Raw genomic sequence first — 24,428 nt, forward strand, 5'->3', positions numbered from 1 at the left:
GAATACTCAAAGGGGAACGCCAGATTCAATACCGTAGAATCGGTGTCTTGCAGCCATGTCTCTGTCAGACAAAAGATGTCAGGGGGGTCATTGTCCACAAGATCAGCAATATCCTGATAATGCTTGACCGCCGATCTGACGTTTAAATTCCAGATGGTGAGATGTCGCGAAGAGACCTTACTGCTTATGGCAGGCTGCACTATACAAGACCCCAAACAGGAAGGGGCTTCGAGTAGCCAGCCGCCACAAGCACAGCGATGGGGGCCACACAAAGGGTCAACGCGGACTTCGGCGCAGGGAGGCAGACAGGTATTAAATGCCAGGAGACTATCCCTGGTATACATAAGCATGGTTAGAGATGCACCTGATGTAAATATCACCGCGAAGCCAGCGCAACCGAGCGCGGACGGGCGCAGACGGGCAGGACTCAGGCACGACTCCGGCCACGCGAGGACGCGCCCGCTGCGCGATCCCGCTGCGCTAGGGGAGGAGCCTTAAATAGGTGTTCCCAGGCGTCACATGTGCATTCAAGCGCTGTCAGGTGGAAAAGCCATCTGAACTCCAGAGAAGGCCCCTTAACCGTGTCTCCGGAGTGAGGGGGCGCTGCAGGGGGTGGGGTGTCCGCCTCTATCCCCAGGCCAGCACTCAATCAGCTGTGCTTTCTCTGGAAAGGGACCCACGTCCTGCTGACGTCCGGCATCCAAGGTCTCCTGGAGGTCAGGTGTGGTGTTAGGCAGGTTGCAGGCCTCTTTCTGTCCCTGTGGCCAGCGCTGAGCTCCAGAGACTGTCACAACACAGCTGTCAGCTGAGCGTGCATGCTGGAGACGCACGAGGCCCGGCGCCATGTTGGAAGAGTCAGCTGACCTTAGAGGAGGCCTCGCTCCCGCCTGCGGCATCGGTGCACTCAGCTTCCATTACTGCTAAGGCCTGGGCAGTGGCGTCACTAGGGTTGGTGTCACCCAGTGCGGGTAACTCATGGTGTCACCCCCTCACGACTTACCCCATGAAGCCATGATGGACCTCCTCGAGGAGATGTATCCATCTGTGCGGCACCCACGGAGGGGGTCCTTCTTCTTCTGGGGCCTTTCCAAGCCCACCCCTCTACGCCGGAGTCTAAAGCACCGCAGAGGTGTTACCCATCCGTTCATAACTCCTTGCTCCTTGGAGGCCATGCGTTCTACTCAGAGTATTTCCCTGCTTGCTTTCGGTCTTCTACATCATAAACATTTACCTCCCTGCTCACGAAATCCACAATCTGCCCTTTCTAGTAGAGCGCAGTTAACCCAAGAGGCTCCTGACGTGACTGGCAGCCGGCAATCTGAGCAAACCGCCCCATGAAATATTATTATGAATTGAAACGCGCACGCCAACCTCAATTTCCTGTACTTAAAACATAGCTTGAAAAATGAATAAAACAACATCATGTGATGCCTGTGAGCGTTCAGTATTTTTGGAGCATGAATGCCTGCTTTGATGTATGTATCATCTTAGTTTGGACAAGGTTACAGAGATAGGGCCACAAAAAGTCGTATTTTATATGTTTGATGAAATGTGTTGAGATGGAATCTATCTCCTCATCCCGCAGTGTTTTACCCCGCAGGGAAACACAACGCGGTCGTTACAACGACCGCGTTGTGATTCCGCATACCATTACTCCGCAAGTCGGAACAACGACTTGCGGAGGGCGGCGCTGGATGTTGGAAGAGTATAATTTAGTATTCCAACTCCAGTCTGTGCAGACACCAGGGAAGGTGTTGGATTTTAAATCCAACACCTTACCCCCCCCCCCCCCCCCCCCCCTCCGCAAGTCATTGTTCCGACTTGCGGAGTAATAGTATGCAGAATCACAACGCGGTCGTTGTAACGACCGCGTTGTGATTCCCTGCGGGGACAAAGATTGGCAGTAAACGTTGTTTACCCTAAAACGATGTGCTCAGTGACAGTCCGCCTCAGACGTAGGCTCCAAATATACATGTTTTGAAGAAAATTAATGGTTTAAGCAGTGTGAATGAAGGAATAAAATAATCTAGGCCGCTGTTAATTGCTGCCAATTATGCTACATTTTCAAAAGAGCGGGCCGTTGCATTAGCACAGCAAGCGGCTCTTTTCAGAGCTGACTGGCACACACACAGAACATGAAAAGTCAACATTCAGGCCCTACTCAAGGTATGCTAATGCACCTGCGTGCCTACAGCAGACTTCAGCCACTGCAAAACACTTTCAGACCGAAGGCCCCTTTTATCCCAAACAATGCATGCACTTGTGATATTCTGTACAGTAACCAGAAGTCATTCTCAGAGGAAGGAAGACATTTTGTGTGCCACCCTTACACCATCGACGACGACTCCTCACTCCACACTTTCACCCTCCTCCCTCTAACCGCCATCTTTCATAGGCCCATTCTTCCGAGGTGGGTACATTGAATACCTAACTGGGCACTAGTGACATCTATTGTTCAAAATACTGTAAAATGGCAGACGTGCGGCAATTTAGCGCTATTTAAAACACAAGTTATTAAAATAGGCCCCGCACATGACTCTCCATTTGCACTGGGATCTTGTAGTCTGGCAAGCAATTTTTTCTCGATTCTCCTCTTTCTGATGCCAAGAACAGCAGACAACAGGTCCATATGTGGGCATTGTCTATATATGGTCCATGTGTACCTCCTACAATATCTGTTATTGGTTTTAACTTAGTCCCATATATACTTGGCATCCTTCCAATTTACATGACTTGTAAAATGCTGCTTTCTATGTGCGGCGCTCTGATGTTCTTAGGCTTTGTGGGCGATATCTAAAGCTGCATAAATAGGTAAAAATAGAAAATAACCGTAAATAATGGGCGGGGATTCTGAACTGACATTTGGGTCAGCCGTGTACCTATGGAAGGTAAGTTCTTTTCTTAGGCATTGGCTCCCCTTTCCTATCGATACAGTGGCGTATCCCAAATGACATGCTTGCTGGGGCCGGGGGGTGCCACCAATCCCTTCGTCCTAGTGGAAGAAGCCATCCTACAGAAGAGGAAGCCACCTTTTACATTTCACACGGCTGGCTGCTCTTCTGCTACTTACAGACACAGAGGAGTCGCGCTCCGCCCTGCCCCCACCCCACCCCGCGGCGCTTCCCGGACCTTACCTGGTAATGATGGATGAAGAGACAGCAGTGGCAGTGCTTAAATTTTAGGCACGTCGTGTAGTGGTGGACGTGGGCAGTGATGAAAACGGCGGGTCCGGGAGCCACGTCACGTGAGTGACGTTTCAAACATCGTCGACGTCCGGACGCCGACGTCGTAGCATAATTGGACTATAATCTTGGTCGGCGGCCGGGTAAGGATCGACAGACAGTAATATTTTGCATTTGTCACGGTGTCACCCCATGTGATGGTGTCACCCGGTGCGGTCCGCTCCCCCCTAGTGACGGCGCTGGGCCTGGGCCTAGCCATTCTAAGGGCCCGAATACGAGTCTAGGTGCAATTCATCGCATCTGATAAATAAGTATACCACGGTTTATTATTTGATGGCGTGTGATAAATAGCACCCATTTTTAGTTGCTGGGGAATAACATGCAGATGTTGGTGTTTAACGCACCAAGATCTGCATGATATGGAGGTAAATACTGTATGCTTTCCCCCTGTTCATTTTCGGCAGGTTTGATCAACCGAAAGTTAACCAACGTTCAGGTATTTAACGTTTCCGATAATTAACGGATATTTTAATGACTTGGAACTCTGACCTGGGCGTAAACAGGTGTTTACACACGGGTCAGAATATACCAACCAGCTCGTAATCAGGGCCTTAACGTCATATCTATTTCCCTAGACTTGGGCTCCGTAGAGGTCTTTGTTCCATGCAGTGGATGCGATCTTATTGTCATACTATATGTGGCCTGCAATATATTGCTGGTATACCCATGTGCACTCGGTGGCCCCAGGGTAGTTATGGTGGCCACCTCACCCCAGGTCATTATGGACACTGCGTCCTATGTGTGGCATGTTTTATAGCAGTAGTATACCCGTGTATGACGGGTGGTGCCAGGGTGGTTAAGGGGGCCACCTCACTCCTGGTCATTATAGACACTGGGGAGAGGAGTTGGCCTAACGGCTAGGGCGGTCGACCTGGAATCTGGGGAACTGGTTTCGAGTTTCGGCAATGCCGCTGAACATCTTGTGATTCTGGGCAAATCACTTAATCTCCCCATGCCTAACAAAAATTAATGTGTCCACCTGTAACAAAACTGGTGCTATGTAAAGCGCTCTGATACCCAATACAGGTCAAGTTTGCGCTATATAAAACTCTGTAAAAAAAAAAAGTGTGGCATGTACTATAGCAGTAGTATACCCGTGTACGACGGCTGGTGCCAGGGTGGTTAAGGGGGCCACCTCACTCCAGGTCATTATGGACAGTGCGTCCTATGTGTGGCATATATTATAGCACTAGTATACCTGTGTACGATGGGTGGTGCCAGGGTGGTTAAGGGGGCCACCTCACTCCTGGTCATTTTGGACACTGTTTCCTATGTTTGGCATATAATATAGCGGTGGAATAACCATGTTCGATGGGTGGCGCCAGGGTAGATTAGGTGGCCACCTCAGTCCAGGTCATTATGGACACTTTCTCTTGTCTTGTATTTTTCACCTCCAGATCTGTGATTTCAGGTGTTTTTCTGTCATTGGTCCAATGGACATAACACATGACTAAGGGGGGGAGGGGGTTGTAGGGATATGAAGTAAAACAGATTTCATTTTGGTAGGCACAGGGAGATTAAGTGATTTGCCCAAAATTAATGGATGCTGAGCCAATGCTGATACTCGAACTCTGTTCTCCAGCTTCAAAGTTGGCAGCTCTGGTCATTATGTCACATCCTCCCCCCAAGTTGTAAGTTCGAAAACAAGCAACTGTCCAATCAGGAGGCAGGTTTTACCTGATGTCTTTGCTTTATTGCATCGCTCTTTTTACACAAAGCACTTGCTTCTATAAATAATAGAGATTTTACGGTTCTGTTCAGCAGGGCCTCTTATATTAAATGACAGGAAAATATAAAAAAGGGATGGGTGGAAGGCATAAACTCATCTCAGCAACTGGTAGTTACCGGCGTGCCATTCCAGGCTAGGGTGACCAGGCGTCCCGTATTTGCCCAGTCAGTCCCAGTTTTTCGCCAACTGTCCCGGCAGATTTCAAGAAATTAAGCTCATGTCCCGATTTTTAGAGAGGGTCGACTGAAAACGGTGGGAGGTATCTGTTATAATCTCTGTAGAAAGACACCTGGAGCCAGTATGTATTATCAGTCTTCTTTATTCATCTTCCAGTTCATGTTACAACTGTCTCTACTCCAGCCAGCCTAGTGTGGTACCAGCCCCACCAGGAGCAGCCTCCCCTAGCTGCTCAGCCCATCTCTAACTGCCAACACTCATCCACTCAGACACCCAGGCATTCCACGCATCACAGGCACACCAACATTCCATGACCATCTCACGCTCTGGCTGAGCAGCTAGAGGCAGCAGGGCTGGAGTACATGTTATACAATTAAGTAGGATATAACATTATCCCTTTTTCTCCAAAGAAAACGAAACGTGCAAGTGATATAACATCAAGCAAGAACTATCAACAAGAAAAATGAATAATGGAACAAATCTCACGGATGCAGACATAAGATAAGACATCGCAGGAGAAAGAACCATTAAAGCAAGAAAAGACGGACAAGATACATACATTTGAACAGTAATATCTCCCATCCCTCCCTAAAAAGAGATTATAAAGAATTTTGAAGCAAGCTTAGCATTACCAGACATACATTTGAAGCATTTTCTTTTTATCAAACACTGACGTAATGCACTACAACGCAAAGGGTAAAAGACCCCACAAAACTAATGCCCAAAAACATAACCTAGAGTAGCGCTAAGATAGCATACTCTGCAACTACAATCCCCAAGAGAAAGGGAAACAAACATGAATATGGATCGTCACCCAAAAGCACCCGTGAAGGCATGTACATTAGTACTGCGCGCAACTATTAATGGACTAAGCCATAACCCAACCCAGTGTAAGGGTTAACCTAGGTACTGTAAAAGAATGGGGAACTGAACCCACGTCCCAATCTCCTTGTGGAGATTACGTACCCCCTTGTAGGAGTAACCAAGCGAAACTGATAGGAGCTCCTGAACCCCATGTGGAGGCTACATACTCCATGACGGAGTAACAAAACAAAAGAGAAAAAAACTGTCACCCAAACCCACACTGCGGGTACGGGACCAACTGTGATGACCACCACCAGAACTAACAAACGATCCATTCTAAAGAAGATGTAAACCACTGGCCTCACGATAACACAAAACTGTATTTTAATATGAACGTCTAAAATTCCCGTATCTGTTAGTCAGTAATGAACTGTGCCCCCGCCGGTGAACAATGTCTCACCCGAGTAATAGTAGGTTAAACACCTGTGATCTAAATCTCACACTGAATCTCTACCACAAATAACCAAACAATGGGCACAAGAGAAATAAATACACAGAACAACAAACACACATAGACTGTGTAACAGATGTGCATATGAAATAGAAAACAGACCAGATACCAACTACATTTTACCTCCGACATACTTGAAACGGAGGTTCACCAAAAAGATTGCAAACACAAATATTCGTCATCATGCTGTGGTAACACTAACTCAGCGTTGACCATGGATTCAAAGAGAAATACCTTTGTTGAGAAACAGACAGACAGCAACGTGGATGGCAGAAGAAAAACACACCAACTCAATACAATGTGCCACAACCAACCCTAAGATGGCGGCACGTTTTTCTACGTCGAGCCGTATGGCTCCCGGCGCGTAGATGCTCCAAATACGTACTGTCCAAAGCTTGAGTGTCACAGAGGATCCCACGAAGAAAGGCGCGGCATGCTGGATTCCACAAGGAGACCTGAGGTAAATCAGCGCGCGCTGTTAGAGACTCGCGCCCAGTTTTTTTTTTAATTTAAAAACTGCAGTTAACTTAACCGTAAAGTGCTCTCAGGCTATTCCCTCTGTATCTTGCCGCATAACGATTTGACAAAGGCCAACAAACATAACTATAGAAATATGCGGTACGCCAACTCGGCACTCACGATGCCAGATGCAGAAAAGCATTGTGTGTCCCCCGCTGAACAGTGTGCACGTTCCAATGTACTCCACCAACAGAGCGGCAGCTCCAAAACACCTGCCCATACTGCACATGCAAACTCCTGTGCAAGTCCCGATCCGTGTGGATCTCCGCCCCACAGCAGACATAAAATAAAGTCAACACGACCCGGAGAGTCGCAAGCGTAGACATCCCAAAGGTTGGCGAAAACGGGGTAATACCATAGTTCCTTTTAGATGACTGTCACATCGTAGCATTTGGTATAAAATCCAGGACAGAGATCACACAACGTCCATACGTGCTACAACTGCACGCACATCATTATAATACTCCAATTGCTTGTGAGACCAAGATTGAGCATAATAAAAGACCATTATACCCAGAACTTGTGATACCACACCGTAACTGTGTGGTGCATGCAGGTCCAAACGTTGCTTTAGATCCCAAAATGCTGCAAATGTAGCAATACATCAAAAATTCTCCATCTGTGTACTGACGCTGTATCTTCAGACCTCATATTGGCGAGGACTCACAAAATGTACCTTTAACTTAAATACACTGTAGACTCTGTAGAGCGCTGTGGCTGGAACACCAACAACTGGTCGTAGAGAAGCTACCCATCCAACTCACCAAACCCATTTGTAGATAACAACGTGGCTGGACACCAGATGTGGCTGTAGTGCAACTACTCCACCAACTCACTGTAATCCTTTAGTGACAAACGTTGTGGCTGGAACACCAGATGCGGCTGTAGCTTAGCTACTCCTCCAACTCACTATAATCCTTTATGTGGAAAACGTTGTGGCTGGAACACCAGATGCGGCTGTAGCTTACCTACTCCTCCAACTCACTGTACTCCTTTAGATGGCTGTAGTATTCCCAGGCTGTAGTGTCCTTTGGTGGACACTGCTTTGGTGGACACTGCTCTGTGGGGCTGTCCGTTGGTGAAGACACTGGTGGGGCTGGCGCTGGCTTGCCTGGGAATGCTTTCTTTGTAGATGTGTTAACTTGTAGCAGTCTCCTGGTTTCTCTTTTTTTCCTTTGTAGTTCCTTTGTTTCAGTGGTTCACCAAGAGTCTCTAGGGTTCAAGTCCGCTCGTCGCCAAAATGAATGTTATAATCTCTGTAGAAAGACACCTGGAGCCAGGAGGTATTCTTAAGCCATCTTTATTCAGTCTCCAGTGCAGGTCACAACTGTCTCTACTCCAGCCAGCCTAGTGTGGTACCAGCCCCACCAGGAGCAGCCTCCCTAGCTGCTCAGCCCATCTTCAACTGCCAACACTCATCCACTCAGACACCCAGGCATTCCACGCATCACAGGCGCACCAACATTCCATGACCATCTCACGCTCTGGCTGAGCAGCTGGAGGCAGCAGGGCTGAGTACATGTTATACAATTAAGTAGAATATAACATTATCCCTTTTTCTTCAACGAAAACGAACTATCTATGGACTAAGCCATAAACCCAACCCTGTGTGAGGGTTAACCTAGGTACTCCAAACCCCTTGTAGAGGTTACATACCCCCATGTAGGAGTAACCAAACATTAATACGAAAAGAGCTCTCGACCCCCTAGTGGAGGTTACGTACCCCATATGGGAGTAACAAACGCAACTAAACATAGGGCTGTTACCCACAACCTTCCCTCGTGTATGGGAACAATGTGATGACCACCCACAGGGAAAAAAACACACTGTAAAATAGAAGACCCATCCTCAAACTGTAAACTGTAGGGTATAACAGTATCTTTTTATGTTTTGCAAAGCAGGGATAGTTAGCATCTTTTATAAGAAAGCAAATCAATTAACAGGCATGCTACTGACTTTAAAAATGGAATTTTATGTATGTTCTAACTGCCTCTTCTGTAATTCTCTGCTAAGGAGCGCTGTCACTCAGTGCACTGGGTTGAAGTAAAATTGTAGTCCTTCTTCTATTTTTGGGAAATGTCCCGGTTTTTGGCTTTAAAATTCTGGTCACCCTATTCCAGGCACATGCGCCGCAGCCACAGGCTTCGAGCTGCTCCCTGGTGATGACGCCATCAAGGCTGGACCTGTTCTGGGGCACCTTGTGTACCTGTCCCAAGAGCTTCACCAACTGCTTTTTGTCCAGTCGGACCGGGAGGGGCTGCAGACCCAGGGATGGCGGGTAACCCCACCCCGCGTGGGCGGCTCCCAAAGGGCACGAAAAAGGAGGAGCACAGGGCAAGGAAGTGCCCCCAAACAAGTTTTTATTTGAAACCCCCAATCAGAGAGATGGGACATGGCCACAAATGTGGCCGCAAAGACGACCGAGGGAAGCTGTCGATATTACAAAAGTTTTTTGTGTCCCCCTTGATAAGCTGAAACCACCCACCCACCCACACCAGATAACGTGGGTGTAGCTGATCCCACCCACACCAGATAACGTGGGAGTAGCTGATCCCACCCACACCAGAAAACGTGGGAGTAGCTGATCCCACCCACCCACACCAGATAACGTGGGTGGAGCTGATCCCACCACACCAGATAACGTGGGAGTAGCTGATCCCACCCACCCACACCAGATAATGTGGGTGGAGCTGATAACACCAGATAACGTGGGAGTAGCTGATCCCACCCACCCACCCCAGATAACGTGGGAGTAGCTGATCACACCCACACCAGATAACGTGGGAGTAGCTGATCCCACCCGCCCACACCAGATAACGCGGGTGTCGCTGATCCCACCCACCCACCCACACCAGATAACGTGGGTGTCGCTGATAACACCAGATAACGCGAGTGTCGCTGATCCCACCCACCCACACCAGATAACGTGGGAGTAGCTGATTCTACCAACCCACACCAGATAACGTGGGAGTAGCTGATTCTACCAACCCACACCAGATAACGTGGGTGGAGCTGATCCCATTCACCCACACCAGATAGCATGGGTGTCGCAGTACAGTGCAGCTCATTCACCAGGTAGGAACAATCTGGAGACTTTTAAACCTCGCTCCCCAATGCACCTGCCTTGAGGGGGCGTAGGTTGTGGGTTCAAATCCCTGTCTCTCAATGTCACTAGATAAGGATTTGCGCCAAATCCCATGGGTCACGCACCAGAGAGCTATTTTGCCTTACTTTATGCAACCTTTCTCCGCAAGTCAGGATGAACGGTTAAAAGAATGGGTAGATAGACAGGTGAAAGGGTGCAAGGATGAAATGAAAGATGCTTGGATGGAAAAGACAAGGGGAGTTCTTATAGGGTGGGGTCTGCTTTGAGTCATCACAGCTTTTATTTCAAAGTTGGAGGTAATTCAATTTTCTGACTACACCCTTGGGTACCATAAAATCATAAAATCAACAAAAATCAAGTTAAAAAAAAGTATTGGAATTGCTACTGTGTAATACTGTATACGTTCAGATGCGCTCTGTAGCACCAGCTGCCAACATCACCCACACCAATATTAATGAAGCTTGACTAGGATCACACATTTTTCTGACTTTGAACAGGAAGAAATCTGTTTTGATGCTTGAGGGATGGTCCGTCTTTTTTTGGCACTATCTCTTCTGCTTTATTGCATGATAAATATAAGGGACGCAGATGGTGTCATCTAAAGGGTCAGTGATTGCGATGCCAACAAGCTGAAAGTCCGAGCACCATGGGGCAGAGGGAGACATGTGTGAGGATTAAACAGGGCCGACTCTTAACAGGGCCGACTCTTCCCCATCCCTGCTTTCAGAGGCACCGCTCTTGTAGAAAATATCTGACTCTAAACGTAGCAATGATGCTAGTGGGCCAAACACTAGCACAAAAAACTGCCTGCCATCTCCTGGGTTGATAGTAAAAAACATCTTTAATTGGAGTGAAGGGGCTCTTTAAACACCTGGGCCATGGTGCCCCTGCACCTGTTGCACTACTAATATCTATACCCGTGATCTCAGTATCGATAAAGCCCAATGGCCGTCTTCATATAAGCGCGTCCTCCCTGTGACGTGCGCATGAAGTGCGTTAATGGACCCCAAGGGCATTTGTGCTGTGTTTATGCATTTGATAAATGAAGGCACGTGTTTTCTGTCCAGTGACATGTCTTATGCTGATTATTAATTGTTTTTTTCTGGACATTTCCAGCAGGAGGAGAGCCCGGCCCAGGGAGAGATCGCCATCACCGCCGAAGGCAGGCCGCTCGTGTTGGTGGTGGAGAGAAACCAGTGAGTACCCCGGGGTTACCGGGAGACCCCTTTTTAATAATAAGAGACCTCTTTGTCTGTTTTGTCACTTCCTTGGTCAGGCCTGGGGTAACAAGCTTTGGCAAACCCAATAGGTCTCATCTATGAAAGCTATCAGCTTTGGCAATGTTTTGTAGCCATGCTGTACAGCAGCGCTGATGCTTTGCATTGTGGCTAAAGCACATTTTTAAAAGCACTTTCACACAGCTAGTGCATTAGCGCTGGATGCATCTTGGTCCTTTATTTATTATTATTTGTAGCCATTCTCCACAGCAGCTACACTGGTTACTGCATGGTTACAAATAATTGGCAAACTTGGCCATGCCCATGCTGTACGCGTGAACAAAAGGCAATGGCAATGCCAAGTGATTCTGAGCAAATCAGTTAATCTCCCTATGCATGGAAAAGAAAAAAATCACATTTGGCAAAAAAGCCTATCACATAAAGAAAGCAATTGTACCCATGTGCATGTCTTAGAGAAGATACATTTGAAAGCAGATGACATCTATTGTCACAATGCAAGCAGATAACATCTGTTGTCACAACAAACATTCATTTAAAAGGAGAAAATTGCATCATTGAAGTGTCTGTTACATAGTAAAACATAGCTACACATGGCACGAGGTTCAACAAGGACAAGAGGGAAGAGAAATACAAGTAGTACTTTAATCACAACATGATCATCGGAAGGACAGCAATCAAGCTGAAGCAATCAGTACTTTGTCCATGTTCCAGCCGAAAGAAGAGGAAGTGCAGCCAGCATACACGGGCCAATGTAAAGGCAGCAAATAAGAGCTACAATGAAGCCAACTAATGTCAAGAAATGGGTGGGCTCTAAGCCTCTTGTATACAATATCTCTCGCAAACAAATGTGTATACAGTGTATGCGCTGTGGCAGTTGAGACCTAAAAAATGAGCTACAACCTTTGGTTTGTGTCCTCTTGGAACAGAGAACAAGTCAGTGGATTTAGGCCTGTGTGGAGGGATTCAATCTATTAAATACACTGCTTGGGAATTCGTAGAGAGAATTAATTCTCTCATATGAATGATTGACAGAGATTTTGTACTGCATAGCCTGCTGTTGAGAATCGGCAACATAGTGTGGTTTGATCAGATCAATGGAGACAAATATTTTTACCTCTTTGCCGGCAAGAGGTGGAAGAAGTACTGTTCTTGTTCCTTGAACCACCAGGACCAGTGCAGGTGTTCTGTAGGATGGCTCATGATCTTTTCTCTGACCAGGTCCCCAACCTTTGGGCAGGTCTTGCTGGAATCGGTTTGACTTCCCCAGTGGCGGTGCGTTTTACTTGGACATTGCTTTGTAATGCCTGGAATTCATTGAGTTCCTGTAAAACAGCTAAACAATCATTCAATTCAAATGGTTTTATATCCGCCACTGTGCTGGCACAATCGGGGTCAGGTACCCACATCCTCGTCCCAAACAGGATCTCATTGGGGGTACGTCCTCACAAGGAACTTCTTTGCATATTGTTTAGTGCCCTCTGGACCCCATATAGGTGATTGACCCAACTACTGCCCACACCTAATACCCTTGCTGTTTAAGACTTCTTTATGTCACAGTTTTTCCTCTCCACCACCGAATTTCCCTTGGGATAGTAGGGGGAGGAGTACCGCAAGGCCACGGCCATACTTTTCATGGCTTCGTTGTAAGCCCGAGCGCTAAATGCAGGGCTATGATCAGAATATAACGTGCCAATGGCATATGTATCGATGAAGACGGCAAGACAATTCAGGTAATGAAAAAGCAGAAATGATTTCAGTAAATAAAAATTACTAATAGCGGTATCCGAGTAGCACGTTTCGTCTGATGCCGGACGATAGATCCTGATTTCCAAGATAACACAAGTTCACAGCTGCATCTGGGCAGAGCGTTCTGGTATTGCTCGCGAGGCGATTCAGAATTTCTGAATCGCCTCGCGAGCAATATGCAAAAATGCGCTGCCCAGATGCCGCCGTGAACTTGTGTTATCTTGGAAATCAGGATCAATCTTGCCGTCGATACATTAACACTTGCTCTGGAAATCGCATTCAGCAATGTTTATCTTTTGAAATCGGCGGTGGATGGACCCCCGTCCAGTAACTATACTCATAGAACTCCATCAACTTTGACTTGCGTGTTTATACATTGGACGATACACCTCTTCCATAGAGGCTGCCCTATAAAATAGAGCATATGAGCAGATTTATCCTGCTCTTCCAGTCAATACGCTCTTCAATACGAGTCTATCTGCTCTCAACTTGGCAGGTCCCATGGCTTTTTTGGTTTGATTTATCACATATGCCCTGAAGAAGGTGATACCCCGAAAAGGGGTGTGACACCGAAACGTGCGTCGGCGCTGAGAACATGTCCCCTGTATTAATGATTTATTGATCTATTGAGACAAAGTTGAACAATTATGTGTTAAAGCCTTATACTCTTTTGATATACAATGTGAAAAATTTTTCTAGAAACATAAACTGTATATCTGGACTGATACAATTAATTTGATTAGTCTTTTGAAGAAACTTAACACTCCTTGATGCTTCACCTTTATAGGGGACTTCAAATGCACTTTGTGGCGTTATGAATTTTATGTGTTTATTTGTGTAGTGAATGAGAATGTTTGAGTACGAACATGTATGTATGAGATGAATTAGAGGTTTTCCATGGGATCCATTGGTGTTTGTCATTGTACATATCTTATCATATAAACACATGATGAATGTATCTATCCACTTATCTTTAAAAGAAGAAAAACAAAAAATAAAATAATGTTTCATTAACTTGGAGTATGCAAGTTCTTGAGCTCGTGGTCTAGCCCGAGTGGTCCACAAATCAAACAATATATTGCGCTCTTCAAACTATATAGGTAGAGCATATTTCATTGTTCTATAGTAATTGTTTTCACCCCTGCTGCTCTACCTACATTTACTTGAGGGGTCCCTCTGCTTATTAGTCGTTGTTGCCAATCCTTTATAACAGTTCAAGCGTCAGTCGAGCACTGAGGCCAAACTCATAGAATTCCACTGCCACCACGATGTACTTGTAAGACCCGTCTGAATTTAAGGGGCCTCAGTGATCCAAATAGACACATGCAAGAGGTCTGTTTGAAATGAGTAATGGTGTTTGTGGGGGCCGTGCTACGGTGAAACCTTTCATCTGCTGACAGATGTCGTTCTTTAAGACATAAACCTTTGTTTGTTTAGAGAAACTTGGCCACCAGAATCGCCGCTTCAATTATGAAATTGTAGCAGTGACTTCTGCATGTGCAGAGCCCAGACCTTCGTGTGCAGCTAGTATTAAACCTATTCTGCGATTCATGTTTGGTATAACTCTATCCTCCACTCCTAAAATTTGAGCAGACAGTGTGTTTTGGGCATCTAATTTATAGGAATATTTGAGTAGAAAGCCCATTGGAAGAGCAGAGCCATTTTTTGAGGCGTTGACAGCTATCAGTATGTTTTTGTCTATCCTTGTGCTAGAACAAGTGAGTGCAACAATGGCAGCAGTTCGCACTGGCAGCTTTATCAGCCAGTTAATTCCCTTCAACTTGAACGCCAACACGCTGATGACTCAAGGTGTGAATAACTTTAGCCCGTGGCAGGCATTCTTTCATTTTGCCACTTGTTTCCATAACAATTTATGTTTAATTGTGCAGCCCTTAGAATCTCTAAACCCATTCTGGCCCCAGTAATGAAAATATTCATTATAGGACTGCACACAGTAAAACGATTCGCACACTATCAGTGTTGGGAAATTCCTGATCTGTATACTGTAATGCCAGTATCAGGGCTTTTAGTTCTGACAGCTGCGTGCTACAATCTCCTAGTGATTGCGTAGCCATATTGGAATTTACCATCCCGCATCCGACCCTTCACTATAGCACATTCTGCGCTATACTGCTGTTAACTTCCAATGGCAGGCTGAGCAGAACCATTAGTGTAAATGCTGTAGTCATATTTTTCTAGAGTCAAGATTTCATTTGGGAGAGGCTATTCTTGTTTGTACTGCAGGAACGCTTGTGTTTTTAATGTAGAACCGTAATTGTAATTTATATCGCTTGCAGTGAAAGAATTAGCCCATTGTATCCATCGTGGATGCAGTGCTTTTGCATTTGGAACGCTTGCTTTGGTAACAGTTTCTAAAGTTGGTACCAGGGTTACCACAAAAATGTGTTTTCCCTGTGTTAGTGCTATTTCTCTCAATTCAGCAGTCTGTACTGCCATCAGCATTTTTTCTGTGGCAGCAAATTGCATTTCAGCATTTGTGTATTAATGTGATTTGTATGCATTTGGGACTGTCTCACCTTTATTGAAAGTGATGTAAGTGTATCCTGATAAACCGGGGACCATCCGGATCACCAAGTTGGTAGAATTCACACGTGTGCAAATGTTTAGATGCTATCATGTCTGCCTGAACTGAACAAAGAGTATCTGTGTGTTGTTGTGTCCACTGGTGTGGTTTGAAATCAGGTCTGATTAAGTCATAGAAAGTTTTTACCCTTTCTGCGTAATCCAAAATGTATGTTCTACCAAAATTTAGAAATCCTAAAATGGATTGTAAACATTTCAGAGTCTTTGGAGGTTGGAGCAGCACACACTTTTCGTAAAAGCTGGCTGCCAGGCTCTTGCCTTCACTTGATAGCTCCTATCGCAAAAATAGGACAATGAGATGGGGCAATTTTAGATTTTTCAAATTAAATTTGTAGCCCTATGTTGGCGAAACCCACAACTATGTTGCTCACCTTGCTCAAGTGTTCAAGTAATTCATCGTCTGTCAGATAGATGTCATTTACATAGGACACTGCCACCTCATCGCATGTTTGTTATATTTCTGACACTCTTGCCGAGAATAGCCCCGCGCAATTCTTATACCCTTGGGGCAAATGAACGAGGTGACGCTGAGTGCCCAGGGCACAAAACGCTGTCAAATATCTGCTATCCGGGGCTATATTTTGGCAGAAGAATCCATTCGAGATATCTAATATGGTTTTGTATTTTTTTCACACAATGTTATTCATTAATGCAGCACTGTGTGCATTTTGAACTGCAAATGTTTGTGTGCATGTGTTTAAAAGTCTGTAATCTAAAACTAGACAATATGAGTTGTCAGGTTTCATTACAGGAAATGAAGGATTGTTCAACGGGGAGGTACAAGTCTCAGTCCCTAACAAAGAGAGAGGGACCCCTACACCAAGGGAGAGGGGTGCCAAGCAAGACCGTAGTAAAAAAAAAGACCTCCCGTGGATCTGTATATGCCGACAATCATACAAACACACAAATCTTTAAGATAGCAGGGTAAGAACCGGAATCAACGAAGCAAACAAACAAGCTACTTGATCATTGGTTTATTAAAATTAGTCACATAGATCTCACAAAGAGCGAGCAGTTGTACACATCCGTTAAAAAACAATTGTTAAACAATTTATCAAAAATACATGAAAAGATAAAAGATCAATAAGAATTGTACATATGATTCAATAGCATATAATGTAACAACACCCCAACAATAATAATCAGTGTCAGTATACAATAAAGAATTAATAAAAACGAGAAAATTGGGAAAAAAGAAAAGAAATGAACAGGAAAGTTATTCCTACTCCAAAAGGAAAATCGCTTAATCAAGGACTAATTGGTTGTGACCCCGATGACATTTGATTACGTTATACATATCGCACAACCCTTATTGTCACAGATTTTGTCCGATTTCCCTTTAATAGAGCATCGACGCGTTTCGGTAGGCCACAGGTAACGGCCAACACCTTCCTCAGGATTGTTTGCTGATCCCAATTTAATAATCAAAAATCTTAATACTTCCTATGGCTTGCATAAGTCAAGGCACCACAAGGCTAGTGATCCATCGGTGAACTCATGGACAATAATCACATGAAAGTCTGTTACCATTCATATCTTTGGTACAGCCAGGTAATATATACACGCTTCCTTGGCTGTGGGTATTCTAATTATAAAAAATCTTCGGTCTCTATCCAATGAGATATCTTAAAGTTCGTTCTCTAGCACCCTTTCAGCGTGGTGAAGATAGAGGATCCCACAGACACTGAGATCCAGTACGTCCCTTAATAGGGCTCGATACTGTCCGCAGATGGGATTCCTTCAAATATGTTGACACTGGATACCCTTACTCCATCAATCCTATTGTAGGCTGAGGATGCCTGTTGACGCTGTTAGACCTGCTATTAGTAATTACACTCACCTGTGTGCCTTGGCAGGGTTTGTCTTGCATCAGGACCAGTTTGGGGTTACTGGCGAATTGTTTGCTCTAGGGCTGAAGTGGGCGCTTCTAGAGCAGGGCAAGATTGATTAGGCCAGGCAGCATGACAAAGGTCTTTTCGGCACTGGCAGAATGGTGCAGGCTGCTAAGTAGTGCCATTGCAGAACATAGATTTTTCAACATTCGGCTAGGAAATGATTAGCAGCAGGAAGGTATTGAACCATGGTGAGCAATTGGTTTTGGGTTTGTGCTCATCAGGAGCAAGGGAATTGCATTCTGTTCCATCAGGGTACGGGGACCGTCTATAGCACCAGAAACTGTAAAGCTGCCATTTTCGCCCTGGGCTGGGGTGTCAATGTCATCCAACTTTGCAGCCGGACTCTGAGCAGGCAAAGGCATACTTGCGATGGTGCAACGGGCACTCAGCAGTAGAGTTAGATGTGTCATCATACCCCGATATAACGTCAGTGGTGAAACGTAGGTTGTGGCTACACACGACCAGGCACTCTAGGGCAGCTGGGGCGGGGGTGTGCCAGTGCCAAGAGGGTGCGGGTTGCCTGGGTAAGGCTGCTGGCTTGGAGGGAGCACTTCTCGGATCGCCACAAGGGCACATTTTGCATTCATAGAAGGCTGAATTGATGCTTTTATGGCATGGTGCCAGTTGCTTTAGTTATGCGCATGTTTCTTGGCAGTGTCAGAAACATTCAGAATGCAATGCTGGTGGTTAGCCTGTTGTCATGCTGTTCAGAGGTATTTTAGCTCAGGCATGGCCAAGCATGGGTTATAGGCCGGTGGTCTGCCCTGGGATTCGTGTTAACAGGCAGGTGAAGCAGCAGAACTTGGAGGGGCTTGGGTTTGACCTCTGGATACTAGGGCGGAGCCTGGTTGCTCACTTAGTAGCCCGCCCTTGAGTTCGACGAAACAGGTACCTTTGATGCGAGTATCGGTACCGGGTAACTTCTTCCGCCCTCCAGCACTGGCTGGCAGCTATGCAGGTTGTGGAAGTGGCCTTCCAACGGGGGCGATATGGTCCATATGATTAACGGAAACCCCGGGGTAACACTTTTATAGCTACAAATTAGCAGGAGACTAATTGGCTTTCCCAGTAATCAAAATAGAGAAGAAATTTACACGTTGGTTCTCCTCTGTGGTCACTCTGTCCTGTCCCTCCCTGGTATACTAGCAGAATTTTGGGAGGGCAAGGCTTTACATTTGGTGGTGACTGATGGAATACGATGGGCGTACTCCAACTGAGTGAAAGAGGAAGTAAGGGGGCTTGCAACGCTTACCTCCTCCCGCATTGGCACTGCCAGGCAGGAGTGTCTTGTCAAAGAGATTGTTCTTTAGCCATGCAAAGGCAACTTTGGACCATCGCCTATTTTAGGTTTAAGGTCATTTCAGTCAAATCCACGGGAGAGTTTAGAAAGGATGGGGGAACCTGTCCTGATGGTGTATGCTGGCCGCCGGCCCGGTTGGGCGTAGACTTGTTTTGGCTGGACCGGGGAGAAGCCCGGTATCAGCATGCGGTAGGTAAAAAGGACTACCTGGAGCCATGCGCGGTTGCGCAGAGCAAAGAGGTCTTGGCCTCATCAGGCATGGTCTTATGCACGCCAAGTCCACAGGGTGCCTGGAGGGAGATGGGGTGCACCTCTCTAGTTTAGGCATGGATCTTTTCCTACTGGACCTAGGGGAAGCTTTGGCTGCAGCAGGTTGTATGGAAATAGGTCTACCTTGGTGGGGGGCCCTGGTAGTGACGGTGGCCACTCCCAAGGCTGTGGAGGAGTTGCAGGGCGATCCAGGGTCTGCACATACCAAGGGGTACATCATGCAGCAGCACCGCGGGGTGCTAAGCCAGGAGACCCAGGGATGTTTTAGCGTTGTCCCCTGGAAGAACGACGGCGCCCCGTTAGCCGACAGGCGGTTGTGGGTCTGAGCACCCGGGGGCTGCCATGTATGCTCCGCCCACCCCTCACTGGGGGGGGCATGTGAAGCAAGTTGACTGGGGGTCCACGGTTGGGAGGGGTGGCCCCTCCAAATATTTGGTATACACCATTTGGCGTTGCCATGGTGACTCTAGGCTTATCAGACGGGCAGGCGGCATAGGGGCTGGCGTGCCCTGGGATCGCCCGTAAGATAACCCACCATGTTTGCATATTGGTTATGCTAATAAACCTGCAGCAATATTTCTCCACTTACAATACAGTGTTGTGTGTTTTATTTATGTAATTATGTGTTTTGTGATAACTGTTGCCGATATTGGCACTATGTAAGGCTGCCGGGGGGGGGGGGGGTTGCGTAGCGGCCCGCCCCTTAGAGGGCGGTCGCCTTAGTGCCACAGGAAGGCACAGGGGTGGGAGGTCGAGTCCCTGGGCTATTCCAGGGGAGACCCCAGCAGATAGCTGCTTCCGGCGGGGGCGGGGAGGAGACAGGGGTACATATACTGTCTCCGCCCCCTCCTCGTCCTCTTGTCCGCTCGTTCGCCTTGCCCGCCCCTCCGCTTACCCGGCGTCCGGAGGGACAAAGGGGGGCCAGGTCTTCTAACAATTTTACTTTGTGTTGCAGGAGGAGTTACAGGGCGATCCAGGGTCTGCACATACCAAGGGGTACATCATGCAGCAGCACCGCGGGGTGCTAAGCCAGGATACCCAGGGAGGTTTTAGCGTTGTCCCCTGGAAGAACGACGGCGCCCCGTTAGCCGACAGGCGGTTGTGGGTCTGAGCAACCGGGGGCTGCCATGTATGCTCCGCCCACCCCTCACTGGGGGGGGGGCGTGTGAAGCAAGTGGACTGGGGGTCCACGGTTGGGAGTGGTGGCCCCTCCCAATATTTGGTATACACCATTTGGCGTTGCCATGGTGACTCTAGGCTTATCAGACGGGCAGGCGGCATAGGGGCTGGCCTGCCCTGGGATCGCCCGTAAGATAACCCACCATGTTTGCATATTGGTTATGCTAATAAACCTGCAGCAATATTTCTCCACTTACAATACAGTGTTGTGTGTTTTATTTATGTAATTATGTGTTTTGTGATAACTGTTGCCAATATTGGCACTATGTTAGACACATCGGATAAAGGCGACACTGTGACAACGTTGTTCGAAGGGTGTTTGTAGGGAGACACTTTAGGTGCCGGGACTTTATGCCATAAATCCATAGTTTCACAAGCTGTGCATAGTTGCTTCACAGAAGAGCTTCTGTTTTCATGTAAAACCTAACGTGACTAGCTGTGTGCGGTGTTTACGTGCCAGAGGTCAGGGGTCAGGCAGTCTAGAAGCACACATGCATCACTACTATACACAACTATCGAAGCTCGAGCAATGCGGTGTCAGAACAAGCCCGGTACTGGAAGGCGGCGCCAGTACAGGCCCTGCTCCATGGGTACTGGAAGGTGAGCCCAGTACAGGCCCTGCTCCTTGAGTACTGGAAGGCTCTGCCAGTACAGGCCCTGCTCCTTGAGTACTGGAAGGTGGTGCGAGTACAGGCCCTGCTCCTTGAGTACTAGAAGGCGGCGCCAGTACAGGCCCTGCTCCTTGAGTACTGGAAGGCGGTGCCAGCACAGGTCCTGCTCCTTGAGTATTGGAAGGCGGTGCCAGTACAGGCCCTGCTCCTTGAGTACTGGAAGGCGGTGCCAGTACAGGCCCTGCTCCATGGGTACTGGAAGGCGGCGCCAGTACAGGCCCTGCTCCTTGAGTACTGGAAAGTGGTGCCAGTACAGGCCCTGCTCCTTGAGTATTGGAAGGCGGTGCCAGTACCAGCCCTGCTCCTTGGGTACTGGAAGGCGGTGCCAGTACAGGCCTAGCTCTTTAGGTAATGGAAGGCTGTGCCAGTACAGGCCCTGCTCCTTGAGTACTGGAAGGCGGTGCCAGTACAGGCCCTGCTCCTTGAGTATTGGAAGGCGATGCCAGTACCAGCCCTGCTCCTTGGGTACTGGAAGGCGGTGGTGCCAGTACAGGCCCTGCTCCTTGAGTACTGGAAAGTGGTGCCAGTACAGGTCATCCTCCATGAGTACGGGAAGGCGGTGCCAGTACAGACCCAGCTCCTTGAGTATTGGAAGGCGGTGCCAGTACAGGCCTTGCTCCATGGGTACTGGAATGCGGTGCCAGTACAGGTCATCCTCCATGAGTACTGGAAGGCGGTGCCCGTACAGGCTCTGCTCCTTGAGTATTGGAAGGTGGACCCAGTACAGTCTCTGCTCCTTGAGTACTGGAAAGTGGTGCCAGTACAGGCCCTGCTCCTTGAGTACTGGAAGGCGGTGCCAGTACAGGCTCTGCTCCTTGAGTACTGGAAGGCGGTGCCAGTACAGGCCCTGCCCCTTGGGTATTGGAAGGCGGTGCCAGTACAGGCCCAGCTCCTTGAGTATTGGAAGACGGTGCCAGTACAGGCCCAGCTCCTTGAGTACTGGAAGGCGGTGCCAGTACAGGCCCTGCTCCTTGAGTATTGGAAGGCGGTGCCAGTACAGGCCCTGCTGCTTGAGTACTGGAAAGTGGTGCCAGTACAGGTCATCCTCCATGAGTACTGGAAAGTGGTGCCAGTACAGGCCCTGCTCCTTGAGTATTGGAAGGCAGTGCCAGTACAGGCCCTGCTCCATGGGTACTGGAAGGCGGTGCCAGTACAGGTCATCCTCCATGAGTACTGGAAGGCGGTGCCAGTACAGGCCCAGCTCCTTGAGTATTGAAAGGTGATGCCTGTACAGGCCCTGCTCCTTGAGTATTGGAAGGCGGTGCCAGTACAGGCCCTGCTCCATGGGTACTGGAAGGCGGTGCCAGTACAGGCCCTCCTCCTTGAGTACTGGAAGGCGGTGCGAGTACAGGCCCTGCTCCTTGGTTATTGGAAGGCGGTGCCAGTACAGGCCCTGCTCCTTGAGTATTGGAAGGTGGTGCCAGTACAGGCCCTGCTCCTTGAGTAGTGGAAGGCGGTGCAAGTACATGCCTGCTCCATGGGTACTGGAAGGTGGTGCCAGTACAGGCCATGCTCCTTGAGTACTGGAAGGCGGTGACAGTACAGGCCCTGCTCCTTGAGTACTAGAAGGCGGTGCCAGTACAGGCCCTGCTCCTTGAGTACTAGAAGGCGGTGTCAGTATGGGCCCTGCTTCTTGGGTACTGGACAGCATTGCTAGTACAGGCCATGCTCATTGAGTACTGGAAGGCGGTGCCATTACCAGCCCTGCTCCTTAGGTATTGGAAGGCGGTGCCAGTACAGGCCCTGCTCCTTGAGTATTGGAAGGCGGTGCCAGTACAGGCCATGCTCCTTAAATACTGGAAGGCGGTGCCAGTACATGCCTGCCATATGAGTACTGAAAGGCGGTGCCAGTACAAGCCTGCTCCATGGGTACTGGAAGGCGGTGTCAGTGCATGCCTGCTCCATGGGTACTGGAAGGCGGTGCCTGTACAAGCCTGCTCCATGGGTACTGGAAGGCGGTGTCAGTACAAGCCCGGTACTTAAAGGTGGGCCCAATACAAGCCCTGCTCCATGGGTACTGGAAGGCGGTGTCAGTACAAGCCCGGTACCTAAAGGTGGGCCCAATACAAGCCCTGCTCCATGGGTACTGGAAGGCGGTGTCAGTGCATGCCTGCTCCATGGGTACTGGAAGGCAGTGCCTGTACATACCTGCTCCATGGGTACTGTAAGACGGTGCCAGTACAAGCCTGGTGCTACAAAGTGGGCCCAACAGAAGCCCTGCTCATTGAGTACTGGAAGGCAGTGCCAGTACAGGCCCAGCTCTTTAGATGTTGAAAGGCGGTGCCAGTACAGGCCTTGTTCCTTGAGTATTGGAAGGCGGTGCCAGTACAGGCCCTGCTCCTTGAGTAGTGGAAGGCGGTGCAAGTACATGCCTGCTCCGTGGGTACTGGAAGGTGGTACCAGTACAGGCCATGCTCCTTGAGTACTGGAAGGCGGTGACAGTACAGGCCCTGCTCCTTGAGTACTAGAAGGCGGTGCCAGTACAGGCCCTGCTCCTTGAGTACTAGAAGGCGGTGTCAGTATGGGCCCTGCTTCTTGGGTACTGGACAGCATTGCTAGTACAGGCCATGCTCATTGAGTACTGGAAGGCGGTGCCATTACCAGCCCTGCTCCTTAGGTATTGGAAGGCGGTGCCAGTACAGGCCCTGCTCCTTGAGTATTGGAAGGCGGTGCCAGTACAGGCCATGCTCCTTGAGTACTGGAAGGCGGTGCCAGTACATGCCTGCCATATGAGTACTGAAAGGCGGTGCCAGTACAAGCCTGCTCCATGGGTACTGGAAGGAGGTGTCAGTGCATACCTGCTCCATGGGTACTGGAAGGCGGTGCCAGTACATGCCTGCTCCATGGGTACTGGAAGGTGGTGTCAGTACAAGCCCGGTACTTAAAGGTGGGCCCAATAAAAGCCCTGCTCCATGGGTACTGGAAGGCGGTGTCAGTACAAGCCCGGTACTTAAAGGTGGGCCCAATACAAGCCCTGCTCCATGGGTACTGGAAGGCGGTGTCAGTGCATGCCTGCTCCATGGGTACTGGAAGGCAGTGCCAGTACAGGCCCTGTTCCTTGGGTACTGGAAGGCGGTGCCAGTACAGGTCCTGCTCCTTTTGTACTGGAAGGCGGTGCCAGTACAGGTCCTGCTCCTCGAGTACTGAAAGGTGGTGCCGGTACAGGTCCTGCTCCTTGGGTACTGGAAGGCGGTGCCAGTACAGGTCCTGCTCCTTTTGTACTGGAAGGCGGTGCCAATACAGGCCATGCTCCTTGCGTACTGGAAGGCGGTAGTGCCAGTACAGGCCCTGCTCCTTGAGTACTAGAAGGAGGTGCCAGTGCAGGCCCTGCTCCATGGGTACTGGAAGGCAGTGCCAGTACAGGCTCTGCTCCATGGGTACTGGAAGGCAGTGCCAGTACAGGCCCTGCCCCTTGGGTATTGGAAGGCGGTGCCAGT

General features: G+C 48.5%; 1 protein-coding gene across 2 annotated transcripts in view; it reads left to right on the forward strand.

The window, feature by feature from the left end:
• LOC146863385 (disintegrin and metalloproteinase domain-containing protein 33-like) overlaps positions 1-24,428 on the forward strand; it is a 460,898-nt gene that overhangs the window by 199,704 nt on the left and 236,766 nt on the right. The window contains exon 3 of one of the 2 annotated variants that reach the window (XM_085642820.1): positions 11,208-11,284. In XM_085642820.1, coding sequence (XP_085498946.1) covers positions 11,208-11,284 — 77 coding nt within the window. Of the gene's footprint in view, positions 1-11,204; positions 11,285-24,428 lie in introns of both variants that reach the window. The other variant, XM_085642819.1, reaches the window with a different exon arrangement.

The sequence above is a fragment of the Triturus cristatus genome, chromosome 2_2, assembly GCF_964204655.1.
Source record: "Triturus cristatus chromosome 2_2, aTriCri1.1, whole genome shotgun sequence".
NCBI lineage: Eukaryota > Metazoa > Chordata > Amphibia > Caudata > Salamandridae > Triturus > Triturus cristatus.